This window comes from Neoarius graeffei, chromosome 14 (genome assembly GCF_027579695.1).
Source record: "Neoarius graeffei isolate fNeoGra1 chromosome 14, fNeoGra1.pri, whole genome shotgun sequence".
NCBI classification, from domain to species: Eukaryota; Metazoa; Chordata; class Actinopteri; order Siluriformes; family Ariidae; genus Neoarius; species Neoarius graeffei.
Window position 1 is genome coordinate 75,980,775 of NC_083582.1, and position 18,859 is coordinate 75,999,633.

At 41.1% G+C, this 18,859-nt stretch overlaps 1 protein-coding gene across 2 annotated transcripts in view; it reads right to left on the bottom strand.

Annotated features, from left to right (window-relative positions):
• unk (unk zinc finger) overlaps window positions 1-18,618 on the bottom strand; it is a 33,700-nt gene extending 15,082 nt beyond the window's left edge. For both annotated transcript variants that reach the window (XM_060940312.1, XM_060940311.1), the window contains exons 1-10: window positions 18,293-18,618; window positions 17,245-17,454; window positions 12,973-13,149; window positions 9,986-10,116; window positions 9,477-9,612; window positions 8,235-8,352; window positions 7,638-7,722; window positions 7,275-7,480; window positions 4,293-4,355; window positions 1,689-1,848 (exon numbers count right to left, since the gene is read on the bottom strand). In XM_060940312.1, the coding sequence (XP_060796295.1) occupies window positions 1,689-1,848; window positions 4,293-4,355; window positions 7,275-7,480; window positions 7,638-7,722; window positions 8,235-8,352; window positions 9,477-9,612; window positions 9,986-10,116; window positions 12,973-13,149; window positions 17,245-17,454; window positions 18,293-18,432 (1,426 nt within the window). In that variant the 5' untranslated portion in view covers window positions 18,433-18,618. The remainder of the gene's footprint in view (window positions 1-1,688; window positions 1,849-4,292; window positions 4,356-7,274; window positions 7,481-7,637; window positions 7,723-8,234; window positions 8,353-9,476; window positions 9,613-9,985; window positions 10,117-12,972; window positions 13,150-17,244; window positions 17,455-18,292) is intronic.
• Between the last annotated feature and the right edge of the window lie 241 nt (window positions 18,619-18,859).

Sequence of the window (18,859 nt, forward strand, 5' to 3'; positions counted from 1 at the left end):
TCGTGATTGAGCTACGCGACCTAGATTATGCGATTGTAGCCGAGCTACTTAGTGCATGTAAACCCTATCAAGCTACTTAATTCAGCACTGCCCCTTCCGGAAGTGACGAGACCACAAGCGGGAAACACAACAGCCTCGGTCGAGGAGAAAAAAAAAAAAAAAAAACTGCCTCGGTCGGCATGACACTTCACCTTAGCCGCCACTTTATTAGGAACACTTGTGTCTGGGCATGTACGCACCCATTTCCAATTAGTTGGTAAGTTATTAGCATGTTAGCAGGCTAACAGTTAATATGTTCACCATTACAGATCAACTTCAACTTAGTGGCCATTTTATTAGGAACACTTCTGTTCATACATACAAACTACAAACACTTCTTGTGAACACGGAACTGATAACTTTGTTTATACTCTTGAATAGCTCTTCTTCATGATGACAACCGGAAGTGTACCAACACGATGGGGCGTGTAGCGCCACCTGTGGCTCGGGTGCACAATGTACCTCACACAATAGCTCGATTTCCTTGTGCGCATGTAGGATTGGATTTCTCTGGCACCCCTGCTGGGACCCTTAGCTCGATTACCGACAGTAGCTCGATTTGGATGTTGATTCTGGCGGGCTGTTTGACGAGTGACCGATCCATTGACGGTAAACAAGGATCGAGTGGACTTCAGTGGCGACTATGATACTGAATTAATTCAACAAAGTGTAAATTCAATATCATAGTCGTCACTGAAGTCCACTCGATCCTTGTTTACCGTCAATGGATCGCTCACTCGTCAAACAGTCCGCCAGAATCCGAGTAGGGAATGGCTGAGTGTAGCTGTCAGTCAAACACAAGTTAGCCAATGGGAATGCATTCCTGGACAGCCCGCCCACACGTGAAGTTTGTGCCAAAACTGCAAGCAAAAAGTCAGGGAGCGCAAACGAGAAAGCTGGAATCGCAACCAAAATAAATTACGTCAAACAAAACTGAGAAAGACGCGGAACAAAAATAAAAGGTTTCTGAAGAGTAATAGACTGATATTTTGCACGATTACACGAATAATTTGTTTGCCAGTCTAAAAAAATTGACTTTTTGTTCTTTTTTTGTATTTTGATTTGTCGTTTTCTTTTGATATTTCAAAAGTATTGTATGAACATTTTGGCACAAAATTGCTTCCATACAAACCAGCTACCGGATTTGGGACGTGACGACATGCTGAACTATTTAGCATTTGGCTTCAAACTTGAAAAAATTCCATGGTCCACTAGATGGCGCTCCACGGCCCAGTGGTCGAGAAACACTGATTTAATTTGTCTCATAGATGTTCCACAATATTAAATGCAACTATAAATGGTTAAATGCGTCATTCATTAATAAATAAAAAATGCAATCAGTGAAAAGTTGCTGCTGTAAAAGATAAATCGAGAATAATGAACGTCAGAATGGTAACAGTAACTCTGCTGCATCTCAGGCTGCATCTCTCTACCCTGTTGTTGATTATTTTCCGATGGAAGCATGTGGACAGAATGAAACAGCACATTTTCCACCAAATAACACCAATAGAAGAAGCGGTATTGGGCTATAAGAGAGACATCACTCATATCCTTTGGAACACACTTCCTCATTAAATAATATTGAGGACAACGCGTCCGACTCTTATTCTCGCATTCCTTATCCATTAGCAGCTCTGAGGTGCACCGACCTACTACAGACTCCACGGTGTCACTAGTTGGGTAGAAGGGCAGTGCGTTGGCGTTCATGCTAGATGATGGTGCTGGGCTGGGAGGAGTCGCTGCCAGGCTGGAGGGCACACTGGAGGACAGACTGAGGGGGCTGCCCACCGGCAGGAACACAGACAGCTCCTACAACAGCAGATTATCAAAAACATAACCACCGCTTACAAGGGGAGGAGGAAAAAAAAAAAACACTTAAGAGCAATGTAACAGCTGTAAATAAGCAAAGCTTGAAATTACAGTGTCTTGCAAAAGTATTCATCCCCCTTGGTGTTTGTCCTGTTTTGTCGCATTCCAAGCTGGAATTAAAATGGATTTTTGGAGGGTTAGCGTCATTCGATTTATACAACATGCCGACCACTTTAAAGGTGCACATTGTTGTTTTATTGTGACACAAACAATAAAACAGAAATCTGGAGTGTGCATAAGTATTCACCCCCTTTTGTATGAAGCCCCTAAATAAGAGCTGATCCAACCAATTCACTTCACAAGTCACATAATTAGTTGATTAAGATCCACCTGTGTGCAATCAACCTGTTCTGGAAGGACCCTGACTCTGCAGCACTACTAAGGCCAAGTTTACATTAGACCGTATCTGTCTCGTTTTCTTCGCGGATGCACTGTCCGTTTACATTAAACCGCCTGGAAACGCCAGGAAACGGGAATCCGCCAGGGTCCACGTATTCAATCCAGATCGTGTCAGCTCCGGTGCTGTGTAAACATTGAGAATACGCGGATACGCTGTGCTGAGCTCTAGCTGGCGTCGTCATTGGACAACGTCACTGTGACATCCACCTTCCTGATTCCTTGGCATTGGTCATGTGACGCGACTGCTGAAAAACGGCACGGACTTCCGCCTTGTATCACCTTTCATTAAAGAGTATAAAAGTATGAAAATACTGCAAATACTGATGCAAATACTGCCCATTGTGTAGTTATGATTGTCTTTAGGCTTGCCATCCTTCCACTTGCAAGTGGTAAGTGATATGTGCTGGGATCACACACACAGCGGCTCAGTCCCGAATCACAGCTCGTGCGCTTCACTCGCGCGCTGTGTGAGCTGCGCAGGGCCGGAGTGCGCACCCTCCAGAGGGCACTCGCTGTTCAGGGCGGAGTGATTTGGAGCGCAGGATGCCTGCGGAGCCGAGCGTATCTGTGTATTGTTGTTGCTGTGTGCACGCGAATCGTGTATTGGTGTTGCTGTGTGCACACTAATCGTTTTAAAAACATTAATCTGATGATCCGCTGATACGGTCTAATGTAAACATGGGCTAAGCAAGCAACATGAAAACCAAGGAGCCTCCAAACAGGTCAGAGACAAAGTTGTGGAGAAGTGTAGATCAGGGTTGGGTTATAAAAAAAAAAAATATCCCAAACTTTGAATATCCCACAGAGCTCCGTTAAACCCATTATAGCAAAATGGAAAGAATATGTCACCACTACAAACCTGACAAGAGAAGGCCCCGCCCACCAAAACTCACAGACTGGGCAAGGAGGGCATTAATCAGAGATGCAACAAAGACACCAAAGATAACACTGAAGGAGCTGCAAAGAGCCACAGCGGAGATGGGAGTATCTGTCCATAGGACCACTTTAAGCCGTACACTCCACAGAAGTGGGGCTTTATGGAAGAGTGGCCAGAAAAAAAAGTCATTGCTGAAGAAAACATGCTTGAAGTTTGCCCAACAGCATGTGGCAGACTCCCCAAACACATTTATTTTCTGGTCAAATGAGACTAAAATTGATATTTTTGGCCATCATGGGAAACGCCATGTGTGGTGCAAACCCAACACCCTGAGAACACCATTCCTACAGTGAAGCATGGTGGTGGCAGCATCATGCTGTGGGGATGTTTTTCATCTGCAGGGACAGGAAAGCTGGTCAGGACTGAAGGAAAGATGGATGGCACTAAATACAGGGCAATTCTGGAGGAAAACCTGTTTGAGTCAGCCAGAGGTTTGAGACTGGGATGAAGGTTCATGTTCCAGCAGGACAATGACCCTAAACATACTGCTAAAGCTACACTGGAGTGGTTTAAAGGGAAACATTTAAATGTCTTGGAATGGCCTAGTCAAAGCCCAGACCTCAATCCAATTGAGAATCTGTGGCATAACTTGAAGATTGCTGTACACCAACACAACCCATCTAACTTGAAGGAGTTGGAGCAGTTTTGCCTTGAGGACTGGGCAAAAATCCCAGTGGCTAGATGTGCTAAGCTAATAGAGACACACCCCAAGAGACTTGCAGCTGTAATTGCAGCAAAAGGTGGCTCTACAAAGTATTGACTTTGGCAGGGTGAATACCTATGCACACTCCAGATTTCTGTTTTTTCATCTTAATTACTGTTTGTGTCACAATTTATAAAAACAACAACAACAAAAAACACCACAAACAAATTTTACCTTTAAAGCTGTAGGCATGTTGAGTAAATCAAATGGTGCTAACCCCCCAAAAATCCATTTTAATTCCAGCTTGTAATGCGACAAAACAGGACAAACACCAAGGGGGATGGAATACTTTTGCAACACACTGCATGGGAAAATGTTTATTTAAAAAACACCCCACAATCGTACCGGCTTGCTCTGTAAACCAGTTTCTTTATTGCGATGTTCCATTACATATGTCTTCTGTTTTGCCTAAAAGAACAAATGAAAAAAGAAGAATGTAGATTATTGGATTAAAAAAAAAAAAAAAAAAGTTGAGTCGAGCTGCACGAGACATTGATATCTTTTCAGTACCGAGTAGAAATGTTTAGATTCTACTTTTCTTCTTCTTTCAGCTGCTCCTGTTAGGAATCGCCACAGCAGATCATCCAGTTTATAATCCGCATTTGATCTGGCATACAGAGATGTCCACAAGCACCAGTGACTGCACCTCCTACTTGACTGGGGGGGGCGGCGGCACAACCCTTGCCTTTCAGTGTTCAAGTTCAAGCGATTTATATCGACTCCGCTGCCCATAATTTGCTGCAAATCCAATTATTTCACCATGAAACTGTCTTCGATTCGGGTCCAACATAACCAGAAGTGACGCCATATTTTTGATCAATTCTCGCGCTCTGATTGGCTGAGCTGGACCACACCGTAGCAGACAGGAAAGACGCAGTTGGTGGTTGTTACAGACGATTTCACAAAATGCCACCGAAGAAGAAACTAAAACCTTCCGTGGGCCAAATAAATAGAAAGTCTGTTTTCTGCAGGTTTGTCCATATAAATAGGAATTAATATTTTCATATCGAAGAATTGTTATTTTCACACCCAGAAGCTACCCAGAGTGCTGAAGTTCCCACTGAGACGTCTGGTCCCTCAGCTAAGGCTTCATACTTTTAAAAAGTGCAAATAACTATGTGCAAACACGCTGAAATTAAAACTGTACAATACACAATACCACACCAGAAGCACATCAAATACATTACACATGCACCAAATAAGCTCACCATGTAGTTATGTTACAGAGCCAGGCAGCGTACTACAGAGGGGAACTGAAAAAGCCAAGCACACGCACATCTGGAGGGAAATTTCATATAGAGTTTGCAAGTATTTTACAGGGAAATGGTTCGTAATTTATTTGCTGAGAATGCACCAGAAGCCATATAAATTTCAAATTTTTCTGGTGGGGGGAATGCCCCGAGACCCTCCTAGCATTAGTGTCGCCGCAAATTCCAAATCTGCCCATGACTTTTTTTTTTTTAAAAAGCTAGCTACTGGAGAAACCTGGACATAGGTTTTACACCAGATGCCCTTCCTGATCTATCCAGGCTTGGGACTGGCACCAAGCACGCACTGACTTGATTTTTTTAAGATTCCACTTTTGATTCTTTGATATTTTACCAGGATTTGGATACGTACTGCTAATAATAATAATAATTTCAATTTATATAGCGCCTTTCACAAACCCAAGGATGCTTTACACAGGAGTTACCAACAAAAAAAACAAAAAAAACAAAAAAAAACAAAGAGTAGTGTGAGGTAAAGAGAAAAGTTTTCAAGTTAGCTTTGAAGGAAGAGAGAGTGGAACAGTCACGAAGCGATTGTGGTAACGAGTTCTAAAGTTTAGGAGCAGCAACACTGAATGATCTGCCGCCCATAGATGCCAGTTTAAAACGTGGAACAGTCAGAATGATACAACACCAAAAATAAGTGAAGATACCGTATTTTTCGGACTATAAGTCGCAATTTTTTTCATGGTTCGGCTGGCCATGCGACTTATACTCCGGTGCGACGTATATATGTTGTTTGTTTTTTTTTTCACCGCGGAATAACTGGAGCTGATGCTGAGTCTGACGACAGCCACGCAGAAGAGGAGGAAACGGCGCTTCGTCTGCCGCTGGAGTTGGCAGAGTTGTTCAGAAGCGACACCGAGGATGAGGAATTCAATGGATTTGCTGATTTGGAGTGAAATCGTCAGCTTGATAAACTTGATTGACCTGTGTTTTATTATTAATGATAGGCCTATAGTTATTTAAATAAGTTATGTAGTGATTTAAGGCAGTGCTTAATTTGTGAAGTGGGAGGTCCCAGAACGCAGGAGGTGGGTGGGTCCGGCAACTCAAAAAAAAAAAAAAAAAGGCGGGGGATGGTTTACTATAACTTTACGCACATGGGCTTATTGTGTGTGTAAAATAATAATAATAATAATAATAATAATAATAATAATAATAATAATAATATCAGACATTATGATCTTAGAAAACGCTTTAGTGACAAACAGTTACAGACAGTAATATGTCGTGATATTATATTATAAAATATTAATTTTTATTAGTCTATATATTAAATTATATATTACATTTATCTTCTAAAATAACAGACTGTACTCATCACAACCGGTTTATTTCACCATTGGAGATCAGATCACACAAGGCATGAGTTAAATGACTCATTTTAAGGATTTAAGTAGGGGATTTAAAAGCGGTGGTGGTTGTTTTTTTTTTTTTCACTAGACGGTTGTTTTTACTACCGTACCTGTCTTTGGAGATGATATACCTATAGCCTACTTGACCTCTGATTTGATGAAATAAAATTCGACAAAAATGAAGAATGACACTCCTCGATGATGACTACAGCTTTAATAACACAGATGAAAGAGCCATGGGGCGATAATAAGCCCTACCGGTAAAAATATTCTAAAAGCAAACTGATTAATGCATCAGTAATAGGCTACTAATATTAGTTATAATAATAATATAGGCTATTAGTAATAATGATAGTGATAGTAGTAGATATTTAAAATAATCAGACTAGGCTACTTACAGGGCAAAGGGCGCGTTATCACTGCTCAGCTGTTCGTTTATTAAATAAACAATGCAGTCGCGCAGTAACCACGCGCCGCTTATCAGATACAATCACAGATTCTATGGATAGAATAACCCTTCAAAAAAGTGCGACTTATAGTCCGGTGCGACGTATACATGTTTTTTTCGTCTTCATAATGCATTTTTTGGCTGATGTGACTTAAACTCCGGAGTGACGTATAGTCCGGAAAATACGGTAAATCTGAGCCTCGCCTCACAAACTCGACTTCTCATTTCTGTAAATACACACATTTCTCCATACCTGATCCTCCCTCTCAAAGCCCGGCGCTTTCCCATAACCCCCCTCTCCTGCCCAGATGGAATTGAGAGGATCCAAATAGGAGGTCTCCTCATACAGAATCCTTCCCAGAAGGCTTTGCTCCGTGTTGTCTGTGATTGCTGAAGCGAGGGCTGAGGAGGGAGAAGAGCTGCACTCTGGGAAAGGCTGATCCTCACTTATACTCGCTTCTGAAGAAACAAAACAAAGAAAAAAAAAACCACACACACACACAAAACAGACCTTATTTACACACACATCATGCGACCATGAAATTTCACCTCACAGCGGTCATAGAAATGACACACTCTGCTCAAGCTGTAACTGGTGTGATACTGGAGTTCTTACTCTCGAGGTGGGCGAAAGCACAGAACGGCCCTCTGGGGCAGCTGCCACTCTGCTGCATATCATTACATTTGCTGGATTTGTAGATCTGCACACATAGCCAAAGCTGGTTAGTCAGGGCTCGACATTAACGATAGTCCGACTGTCCGGGACAACCAAATGTTTAATCCGGACAAGTCAACTTTGCATCTGTCTGTCTGACATGACGAGCAGAATTTGTTGATAATCACTATTTTTATAGAAATTATTCAAGAGTTACATCAATAAAGTTCCAACAAAACTAGTTCAATGCCCTCAGCGATCCGGCCGTGTTCTTGTTTACGAAATTCCGGAGTAGCCGAGTACGGCAGGTGCGCATATAAAAATAACCGTGTCATAATATCTAATTATAGAATATTAGACTCTGAATTCATCGAAATGGCAATCAATTACAGTGCCTTGCAAAAGTATTCATCCCCCTTGGTGTTTGTCCTGTTTTGTCACATTCCAAGCTGGAATTAAAATGGATTTTTGGGGGGTTAGCACCATTTGATTTACACAACATGCCTACAACTATAAAAGTGCGATTTTTTTTTTTTAATTGTTACTGGAGTACAGTACCTCGGGGTGGAACTGCTGCTCTGTACGTGTGTGGCAGTACTGGCAGCTCTCGCCGCTTTCACACTTACTCGGGTCACCCCACTCATCACTGTGCTTCACTGAGGGACATGGCAAGGCTCTGCAAACACACACACGATTCAGTGTACAAGTACGTTCATTTTATATACATTAGTATTAGCAGTATTTCTGAAGACAGGTTTGCTGTTGTTGAAGCTTGCTACAGGTAGCAGAAGTAAAATTCACATCATTGTTGTATTCTGTGAGTTTATCATCAAGTGTATAATTAAATAAATGGCTCCAAACATGTCTTGCTGATGCAGAACAACATTCTCAGAACATTCCTGGTGTGCAAATTATCCTAATGTGATTAGAGTTTATTTAGAATGTGGGTCAGAACCTCCCCCCCAACAGAATTTTTAAAATCAATATACAGTGCACAGAGTTAACCTGCTGAAAATGTAACATTCAGCTCTTTAGCTAAAGTTACCAACGCAGCCATGCATGTTTACTGAAACGTTAGCTAAAGCAGCGCACAAACTGCTGCATTTTTTCATTCTGAAGAAAAAAAAAAGATAAACTGTGAGCTCCTGTTCACTTACGTATCGAAGGAATAGGACTCTTATTATGAATGCTGACTTCAAACAATGAACCCTGAAACAAGTAAGTAAAGAGCCGTGTCTCTCCCCAGGGATTTCAAACAGCATCCTGGGAAACTGTCATTCTGGAATAGCATTTTGCTTCTTGAAATAGCGTCAAAATCCACCCTATAAGTTTCATAAATACATTCAGTCGGTAAACAGGAAGTCGATGTGCAACAGACCTGAAAACGGTAAACACGGTATAGAAGCCCAAGCTGAAGTTTGGTACCAAGTGGGTATAAAAAGGAAAAGTAAATAACTGAATGAACGCACACATGCACAGACCCAAACTATTTGTAAGCAGCTCATTTCTAACAGCCACAAACCGAAGTTAACCTTTTTCCACGGCTCAGTCTCAAAAGTTCCAACATGGCATTACGTTCCACCCTGCAGAGCGAGCGGACAGAATTAATCGTTTTCTGATTCTGTGTGAAGTGAGAAAAATGGTTATGGTTTTTTTTTTTAAAAAAAAAGTTAACTTTAATATAAAATATTTTTAGCAATTAAAATTCAAATACAAGTCATTTGACGGCCCGAGTGAGTTTTATCTTCTCAAGCTGATCATAACTTTTATCATCATCCTGTATTATTCTTTGGTACATACCTGTATTTGTGTTTGTGAGGGCAGCGTCTACGGTCTTTGCTGTTGTGATAGTACGGGCAGGCGTAACCTTGGCGACACAGACGAGGAGGCTTTTTACACAGCTCGGTCTTATAGTGCGACAACACATAGCTGTTATCTGCAGACAGCGAGAAGGAGAGAATCACAACCCACTTACTCAGTTTATTAACGAGTTCTTCTGGTTATCAGCTGAATTGACTGGTGACCTGCATTCAATTCAATAACTCAAACAAGCAGTATCCTCTGAAATGAACGTCAGCTTGGACCTAAAGTTGACCTGTTCAGGGAAAGATCAGGAATAGAAAGCTGTTCGGCTCTAATAAATAAACAAAAATAACACCGTAGACATTTTACACTTAATGGTGTCCTGCTTTAAATATACAACATTTATGACACTTCAAATAATCTGGATCCAGCTGGACTTAAATTTGATCTTTAGCCTAACACGACTTTACAACAACGGAGCGTGTCAATCAGCCGGCGGTTCTCACCCTGCCATCGCGGCTCCTCGCTCAGCGTCTTCTCTATAAGAGCAGCGCTGGCCACTAATCCGGACTGTCCATCCCCGAGTCCGCTCTCCATCAAACCGGATCCAGTCTGAGCCTCCAGAGCCTGGACCTCTCTGCACAGCACACATAATAGTCATGATATAAAATATAACAATTATTCACTGAAGGCGAGGTGAAGAATAACAGAGTCGAAATCCAGGTTATTATTCACCGATATTCACTGAGTGAGGCAGATGATTGTTTTAGTACATGGGTGTCAAAATTTGGCCCGCAGTGTAATTATATTTGGCCCGCGAGGCAATCCCAAATGACTACTCGTCGGATTTGTGTATACAGCGCATTCACCGCTAATACTACAAATCCCATAATGCTCTGCTGTTGTTTTGGCGCAAATCTGTGTGTTACGGAGGAGCTATTGGGATTAAAATCAATGAATGGTACAACCACAGGAAAGGAAATCTTTGAGGAGGTTTCCAAATGTGTAACTGAAATAAAGCTGCCGTGGGATAAACTCGTGGGATTAACGACAGATGGTGCGCCAGCGATGTGCGGTAAAAAGAGTGGACTGGCGGGCAGGGTTCGGGAGAAGATGCGGGAAGAGAACTGTGCAGGTGAGCTAACTGTTTATCACTGCATCATACATCAGGAATCACGGTGTGGCAAAGCCCTAAAGATGGAACATGTTATGACCACAGTAACACAAGTAGTTAACTTTATAAGAGCCAAAGGTCTGAATCGCCGCCAGTTTAAGTCTTTTCTGGAGGAGTGTGGATCGGAATACGCAGACGTGCCGACATTGATGAACTAGCATCCAAGAAGAGATGCCAGGTATCGGGCTTGAGCACATCAGATTAGATCAGTGTGCAGCAAACTGAGCAATAATTAACCTTTTCTTTATGCACTTTTTCTTGCTACTCCAAGGCATGGGCTTGAATGGTTGATTGATTTATTATTGTTGTTTTATTTTTAAAATTATTAGCCTGTGGAAAAAGTTTATTTTGATATTTAAATCAGAAGGCTGCAAATAGAAAAGAGGCATACGATTTTTATTTAAATTTCATTTAATAAATTAATGCCATTGATGTGTTTTTTTAATTTGAAATTCGATTTAGCATGTCTGCACTATTGTTATATATTGTATAGTAATAAGCGTTGCTTGTTCCATATTCAAACGTTAAAGCAAAACTTGTTTGGGTCCATATTAAAAGGTTCATTTGTTCAATGTTGGCCCGCGACTTTGTTCAAGTTTTAAATTTTGGCCCACTGTGTATTTGAGTTTGACACCCCCGTTTTAGTATAAACACACATTCTATCCACATTCACTGGATATGAGCAATTGCATGCTCTGATTGGCTACTCTACTACTAGGCTATCAGCTCATATACCGTGAGTAGAGAAAAACAAAATGGTGGCACGTGTTGCTGAACCAACTGAGGACAAAATAAACTCTACTCGAAAACAAAACCCCAAAAATACAAAAAGAAAAGCAAGAAAATATGGAATGGAAGTATTTGATGGTAAGAATGTATTTTTTTTCTTTTTCAAGAATTAGCCTATCGCATTTTTCACAAATTGCTCCTGTCATTTCACAGGACCGTTTACATTCTAAGCAGAAATTATTTTGTCGGACATTTTGTATAAAGTTTTTATTTATCGAATTTGCAAAAAATAAAAACGTTCTGTCGATCAAAATCCAGTGAATGTGGATAGAATAACACAGTTATTCCACTCAATCTCATTATACATGGATTATAGACAACTCGGTGCTACGCGCCTCGTTGCCTATCAGCTCATGTACGACTCGATTGAGTGGAATAACTTAATTTCAAAATATCATTTCAAATTTCAAAAGCAGCATGTAAATGTAATAACTTTGTGGCGCAGACTTGTCACTTATTTACACCAACTCACATAAAACACTTTGTTTAGAAATCGATAAAATAAATCACAATTCCACCTTACCTTTTAATAGTTTTAGACCAAACTTCGTAGCATCTTTAGTGCTTTTAGGAACAGCAATTTCTTTCATCATCTATAATTCTTCCTCACTTACAGTGACAAAGCGTTTGGACGCCATTTTGCCGAGTTGCTTGAGGCGATTATCGAGAAATAGTTCAAACTTCGATGAGTGTATGCGATTTTCTATAATCACCTCCGTATTTATAGTCATCTCAGCTCATCTCATTATCTCTAGCCGCTTTATCCTGTTCTACAGGGTCGCAGGCAAGCTGGAGCCTATCCCAGCTGACTACGGGCGAAAGGCGGGGTTCACCCTGGACAAGTCGCCAGGTCATCACAGGGCTGACACATAGACACAGACAACCATTCACACTCACATTCACACCTACGCTCAATTTAGAGTCACCAGTTAACCTAACCTGCATGTCTTTGGACTGTGGGGGAAACCGGAGCACCCGGAGGAAACCCACGTGGACACGGGGAGAACATGCAAACTCCGCACAGAAAGGCCCTCGCCGGCCACGGGGCTCGAACCCGGACCTTCTTGCTGTGAGGCAACAGCGCTAACCACTACACCACCGTGCCGCTCTGTATTTATACTAATTATCATAATCATTCAAATGATTTTTTACGCCGTTTTGATGGGCTGAGCAAACTGCAAATAACTGCAGACAAAAAATAGGTCTGCTCATGCAGTTACGTCACACTTGTCAACATGACTCAATTTCTTTATCATCGTTTAACTCATCGCACAAATTTTATCATCAGTATTTAAAAAAAATAATTTGAACGATAAAAATTTTGTACTTGGTTTTCACAAAATATCATGATTCGTTAGTGTCTCACAAGCAATTATTTGCCTTTATCTTTGACATCAGGAAATAATTAATTGCTTGCTCAACATTACCAAATCACAATATTTTGTTCCCTCGTCCAATAATTGCTTATTATTAACTCAACAGCCAAAGTTTAATCAATCAATCATTCTATCTAAGAAAGCTGTGTTATACCTGATATCATAGACGGGACATCGTAAATCATGAGAGCCGTGAGCAAAGGCACAGTGGGGGCCATTTTTACTGCAGTGGCCTTTCGTATCCGTCTCATGAATACAGGAGCCGGTCTTATAGTAGCGCAGGTGGTAGCGCCGCTCGGTGTCTCCGGCTGTTCGGTGCAAGAAAGGACATCTGGACAATAATAAAACAAGACAAAGAAAATGCAAATGGTGAGAGATAAAGGGACAAGGCTGATTGAATTGGAGAGAATCACAGAGCACGAGGTCTGTGTTTAGGCTGCAAAATATTACACAAAATCAAACCAACTAACAAAAAGCGTCAATTTTGCACCGATTCAGGCTGGTAAAACGGATTAATAGGTGTGAAAGCATTAATATAATGCCCTTGACTAATACTGTACAATGGCAACAATATAACTACTGGAGATTTGAACACTAAACGATCAGCCATTTTAAGAACATTAGATTAATTTAAAAAACAACAAAAAAAAAAAAACAGCATTTTTCAACCAAATCTCCCTCCACCACATCTGCAGCTCAATAACGTCATAGTATTTAAAGCAACATATTTCTCTGTACCGAGAAAATGAGTGAGTTTATTTACCCTTCAGACTCTTCACAACTTTTATTTATTAAAGCTAGACTGCTTTTCAGATTTTAAGTGTAGGTCATAAAAATAATTTTCCCGACACCCAATTATTTTTGTTTAGTGGATTGAAAGCTACTGAATTCGAATCACAGTCTTACAATTTTATTATTATTATTAAACTAGAACAATTAATGAATTTAGGGCCACATGGCCCTAAATTCTCCGCTATTTTTTCCTGCTTCACCATGACCCAATTCAAGATACTACATCATGTACCACGTGGTGGGCTTTCTCTGTTCACGCAAGGCATTGTGGGATACAAATTTGAAACGAGAGAAAAATGGAGGACGTGAGTGTGCGAATGAAATATGAAAGTCCGACTACAGTAACGGAAAGAAAGTGAGAAGAAAAGACGTTATGTTCTATACGAAGGAAAGGAAACGCAGGACCAAACTAATAAATATGGGCGCTCAGCGAGCACCTCGGTGTGATCAGCTGTTCGTTTAGTGACAGAATGATGGAACTGTCAGTGCACGCTCAAAGGGAAACCTGTAGATGGCAGTAATGCAACACTGTGGATGCCAGCTGCTGTAAAACCCAAAAGAAGAAGGTAAACCTGCGCATGCACACGCGGACTTCCTCTGTCTGCTTGAAGCGAGCGATTTCATGCACATTATTTGCTTTAATCCCCTCAAATTAAATAACTTCCCAGCCACAGAATGGCCTGATATTTTGTGAGATATTACAGAAATAAACAGATATCACAATCACCACATTTCAGACGGAACTACTGCGACTTGTGGAACATCCACAAGTTAGTTTGTTACTAACTTGCATTATCGCAGCTATAAAGAGAGTTATTCCACGAAATCGAGTCGTCCCTGGTGAGGGACTTTGCTGTGTGGTGCAACAGGAACCATCTGCAGCTCAACACCTCGAAGACCAAGGAGCTGGTCATTGACTTTGGGAGGTCCAGACCAAGGTCACGACCAGTTCTGATCGAGGGAGTTGAGGTGGAGGCTGTGGATTCCTACAAGTACCTCGGGCTGTGACTGGACAGCAAGCCAGACTGGACTTGCAACACCAATCACTTATACAGGAAGGGACAGAGCAGGCTATACTTCCTTAGGAGGCTGCAGTCCTTTAACATCTGCAGGAAACTCCTGTGGATGTTCTATCAGTCTGTGGTCGCCAGTGTCCTGTTTTACACCGTGGTGTGCTGGGGGGGGGGGGGCAGCACATCCAAGGAGGACACATCCAGGCTGGACAAACTGATCAGGCGGGCCGGCTCTGTGGTCGGCAAGAAGCTGGACTCTCTGGTGACGGTGGCAGAGAAGAGGTCTATGGACAAACTACTGAACATCATGGACGATGCCAGTCACCCTCTGCACACCGTCATCAGCAACCAGAGGAGGCTGTTCAGTGACAGAATGCTCCTTCCCAAGTGCAGGACGAACAGACTCAAAAACTCCTTTGTCCCTCACGCCATCAGACTGTACAACTCCTCTCTGGGGGGGAGGAGGGGTAACAGGAGGACAAAGGACGGGAAGGAGCAGTAGCCTAGCCTGACAATAAGCAACACCGGACAATGTGCCATATAAAGTGCAATATCTCTCCTACCGCCGCCGCCCCCCTCCCCTCTTCCTCTCTTCCCCATATCTTATTCTTTTATATTTGTATATGTAAATACTTAATTTATTTTAATTTATCTAGAAGTTTTCTCTATTTCTTTTCTCTGTTTATCTGTAATGATGCTGCTGGAATCTTAATTTCCCTGAGGGAACCCTCCCAAAGGGATCAATAAAGTTTTATCTAATCTAATCTAATCTAATCTAATCTAATCTAATCTAATCTAATCTAATCTAATCTAATCTAATCTAAATGAGCTGATAGCCGATGAGGCGCGTAGCACTGAGTTGTCTGTAAGCCATGTATGACAAGATTGAGTGGAATAAATGTTTTATCCTATCCACATTCACTGGATTTTGAAACAGAGCATTTTTTTTTTTGCAAATTCGATAAATAAAAACTTTATAAAAAACATTGAACAAAATTTCCATTTAGAATGTAATAAACAAACCGGTGAAATGACAGTAGCAATTTGTGAAAAATGCTATAATAATTCTTGAAAAATTAAAGTTCTTACCATCAAATACTTTTATTCCATATTTTGTTGCTTTTTTTTTTTAGTTTTATTTTCGAGTAGAGGTTTTTTTCGTCCTCGGTTGGTTCGGCAACACGCTCCGCCATTTTGTTTTTCTCTACTCACAGAGAAAAACATAAGCTGATATCCTAGTAGTAGAGTAACCAATCAGAGCGCACGATTGCTCATATCCAGTGAATGTGGATAGAATAAAAACTCATTCCCTCACCAACCTCTCTTTTCTTTGCCATGCAAGTCACCATATACATAGTTACTATAGAAACGACAACGCATTAGAATGAGTGCATTAATATCACCCTGTAATTTGCCTGAATGCGAGAGCCTCTGTTGTAGAAAATGAATCAACACCTTATGACCAATCAGAATCTAGGATTCAACAGCGCTGTTGTACAAACAGATTTAAAGACTTAATTTCACCCCCCCACCACCTTTTAACTGCCCTTTAAAAGTGACTTCCATTTCAGCAAATCAGTCTGCAGGAAACAGTTTTCTGGGCTTTTCACATGGCAAGGAACCCTGTCAAAATGTTCTGTCCACAGTATTTGCTTATATGTTACAGAGAGAGGGCAGAATGAAAAACACTGGAGTGTTCCTTTAATAACACATTTGGGAATTTTCCCCAAAAGTGTCATACGGGTTGTTTTACAATCAGGGTACGCAAGCTAAAAATCACATTTAACACTTATCTTCAATATCAAAAGGCTTCACTAAATTGTTTATTGTTGCCCTGTGATAGCTCTATTTACCATGCAAAAAAAAATTGGGTGATAATGTTATTTTTGGTGAATGTATGGCAATATATGTCATATTTAGCAAAATTACTCGTTTCATTTAGAAAAAGTGCTTTTTTTGACCACAGGTAGCTCCAAAAGGGATGCACTTACATCATTCTTTATACCATAAAACACATATTTGGTTCCATATCATTGGAAACATAGTTAAGTTAAGTTTTAATGTTGAATGCCAGTAAGTTTTCAGACTATTTTGATCAAATTAGTCTGTAATTGTGTCAAAAAAAAAAAAATGTCCTCTCCGAGACAGCTAACTTTTCAATATAAAATAACATATCCAAAATGATTATTTTCATCCTAAAATGTGGTAAAGATATTGGGACATAAATATTAGCGACAACTAACACAAAGCTTACAGCCTTATATTTAAAAGCACTATGGAAGTAGTGGATTCTAAATTGTCAAAAAAACCCGTCCTCTCCGAGAATCACTTCATTTGTTTCTCCCATCTTATAGCAGATTACACAAAACTACCATACACATGTCAAAAAATGACCTGAAATCTGTTCTTTAACTTGTCCTTCACTTAAAAACTGGTACAAGAACTAATTTGAATCAATTTGAATTTTGGACCCCTGTGACACAAACTTTGTACCCTGATTGTAAAACAACCCAAACCACAAACAGCAACGTAACACGGACAGTTAGGCTTAATGCCGCCATGCTTAGATTTTGCACAAATCAGTGACCGCAAGAAGAGCAGCAGGGGTGCCTTCTTCTTACTCGTCTCCGTCGGGGCAGGTGCCTGTGCCCTCATCGTACTTGGCGCAGTAAACATCAGGGCTGTAGTTAAAAGCACCGTCCCGCTTGCGGACGGGCCGTCTCCGTCTCTGGTTCAGGAAGTGCCAGTGGAAACAGGTAAAGGGCCGATGCTGAGTGCACTTGTGCTGCACGAACAGAGGACACTGCTCCGTCCTGAACTCCTTCAGATATCTGAGAGGGAAACCAGGGGGCGGGGCCAATACAGACATGAATATGCAAATATTAAACATGCAAGTTTTTTTTTTTTTAAGGTTTACTCATCATAAATGGTTGTATGAACGTTTTTGGCCCAATTTGTCAAAACACAACACTCGCAAAAATCACACCTGTCCAAACATCATCTCAACACGCTCTTCTGTCACGTGTGGGCGTGTCTAGTTTGCATATTATATATTACATATTCATAAGGTTGTAAAAAAAAAAAAGCTGCCGTGTTGTAGTTTCTTGGGCATTTTAAAACATATTAAACGATGTATAATTGTTAAAGTACATGTGCAGACATATTTAAAGTGACTTTCAGTATTCTTTTTTTCAAAAGCAGCTTCACTTATGTAGCTAGCTAAGAACTGTAGCATCTATTCTGTTGCTAAATTCTGCTGTATCTTTAAAAAAAAAAAGGTATTACAGGCTTTAAAAACTTTTATTTAATGACCGAGTACGCTATAAAAATTACACAACACAGACACACAGCGGTGAAGGAAAGAAACACGGCTACCGAGCGCTCAGTGTTTTGCTAGCTAACTTCAAAAACTTGCTAGCGGTTTTTAGGCCGAATTCCAAACGACTGCTTCCAGGAAGCAAAGTGCACTCGGTAGTGTACTGAGCAACATTACGTCACGCAAACTGTAAGGCGCTGGTGTAGGCAGTGTGCAGTGGTTTGGGACGGGGCTCTGCAGGCCTCCCATTAGGACAGCTGGGATTTAATAAACAGTGCTGCTTGTTCTCATTCCGACACGGCACCGGGGAGCGGAACCGGTGCGCGCGCGCGTGTGTAATGCCGTTAACGTACGTGTAGTGCTGCGGTTTCTCGGTTTGCGCGTGCAGCGCGTTGGCGGAAGAAGACAAAGGCGGTGAGGAAGAGGAGGATGGTGAAGGTCCGAGGCTGCTTCCCGATGCGCTGGCCTGCACAGGCGCTTTGGACATCTTCATTTACAATATAAACATCACCGCGAGCAAACTATTTAGCTAAAATTGCTAAGAGCGCCGAAGTCTGCGGTCTTTTTTGATGTGCGCATGCGCGGAGTATCCCTTTTTTTTCTTTGTTAAAGGAACTTCCGGGTTCATGTTGATGACGTGGAAAATAAATAAATAAACAAACAAACAAACAACAACAACAAAGCCAGACTACAGTAGCAGGACAATATTACTTTTATTTATTTATGGGTTGTTTTACAATCAGGGTACAAAGTTTGTGTCACAGGGGTCCAAAATTCAAACTGGTTCTTGTACCAGTTTTTAAGTGAAGGACAAGTTAAAGAACAGATTTCAGGTCATTTTTTGACATGTGTATGGTAGTTTTGTGTAATCTGCTATAAGATGGGAGAAACAAATGAAGTGATTCTCGGAGAGGACGTTT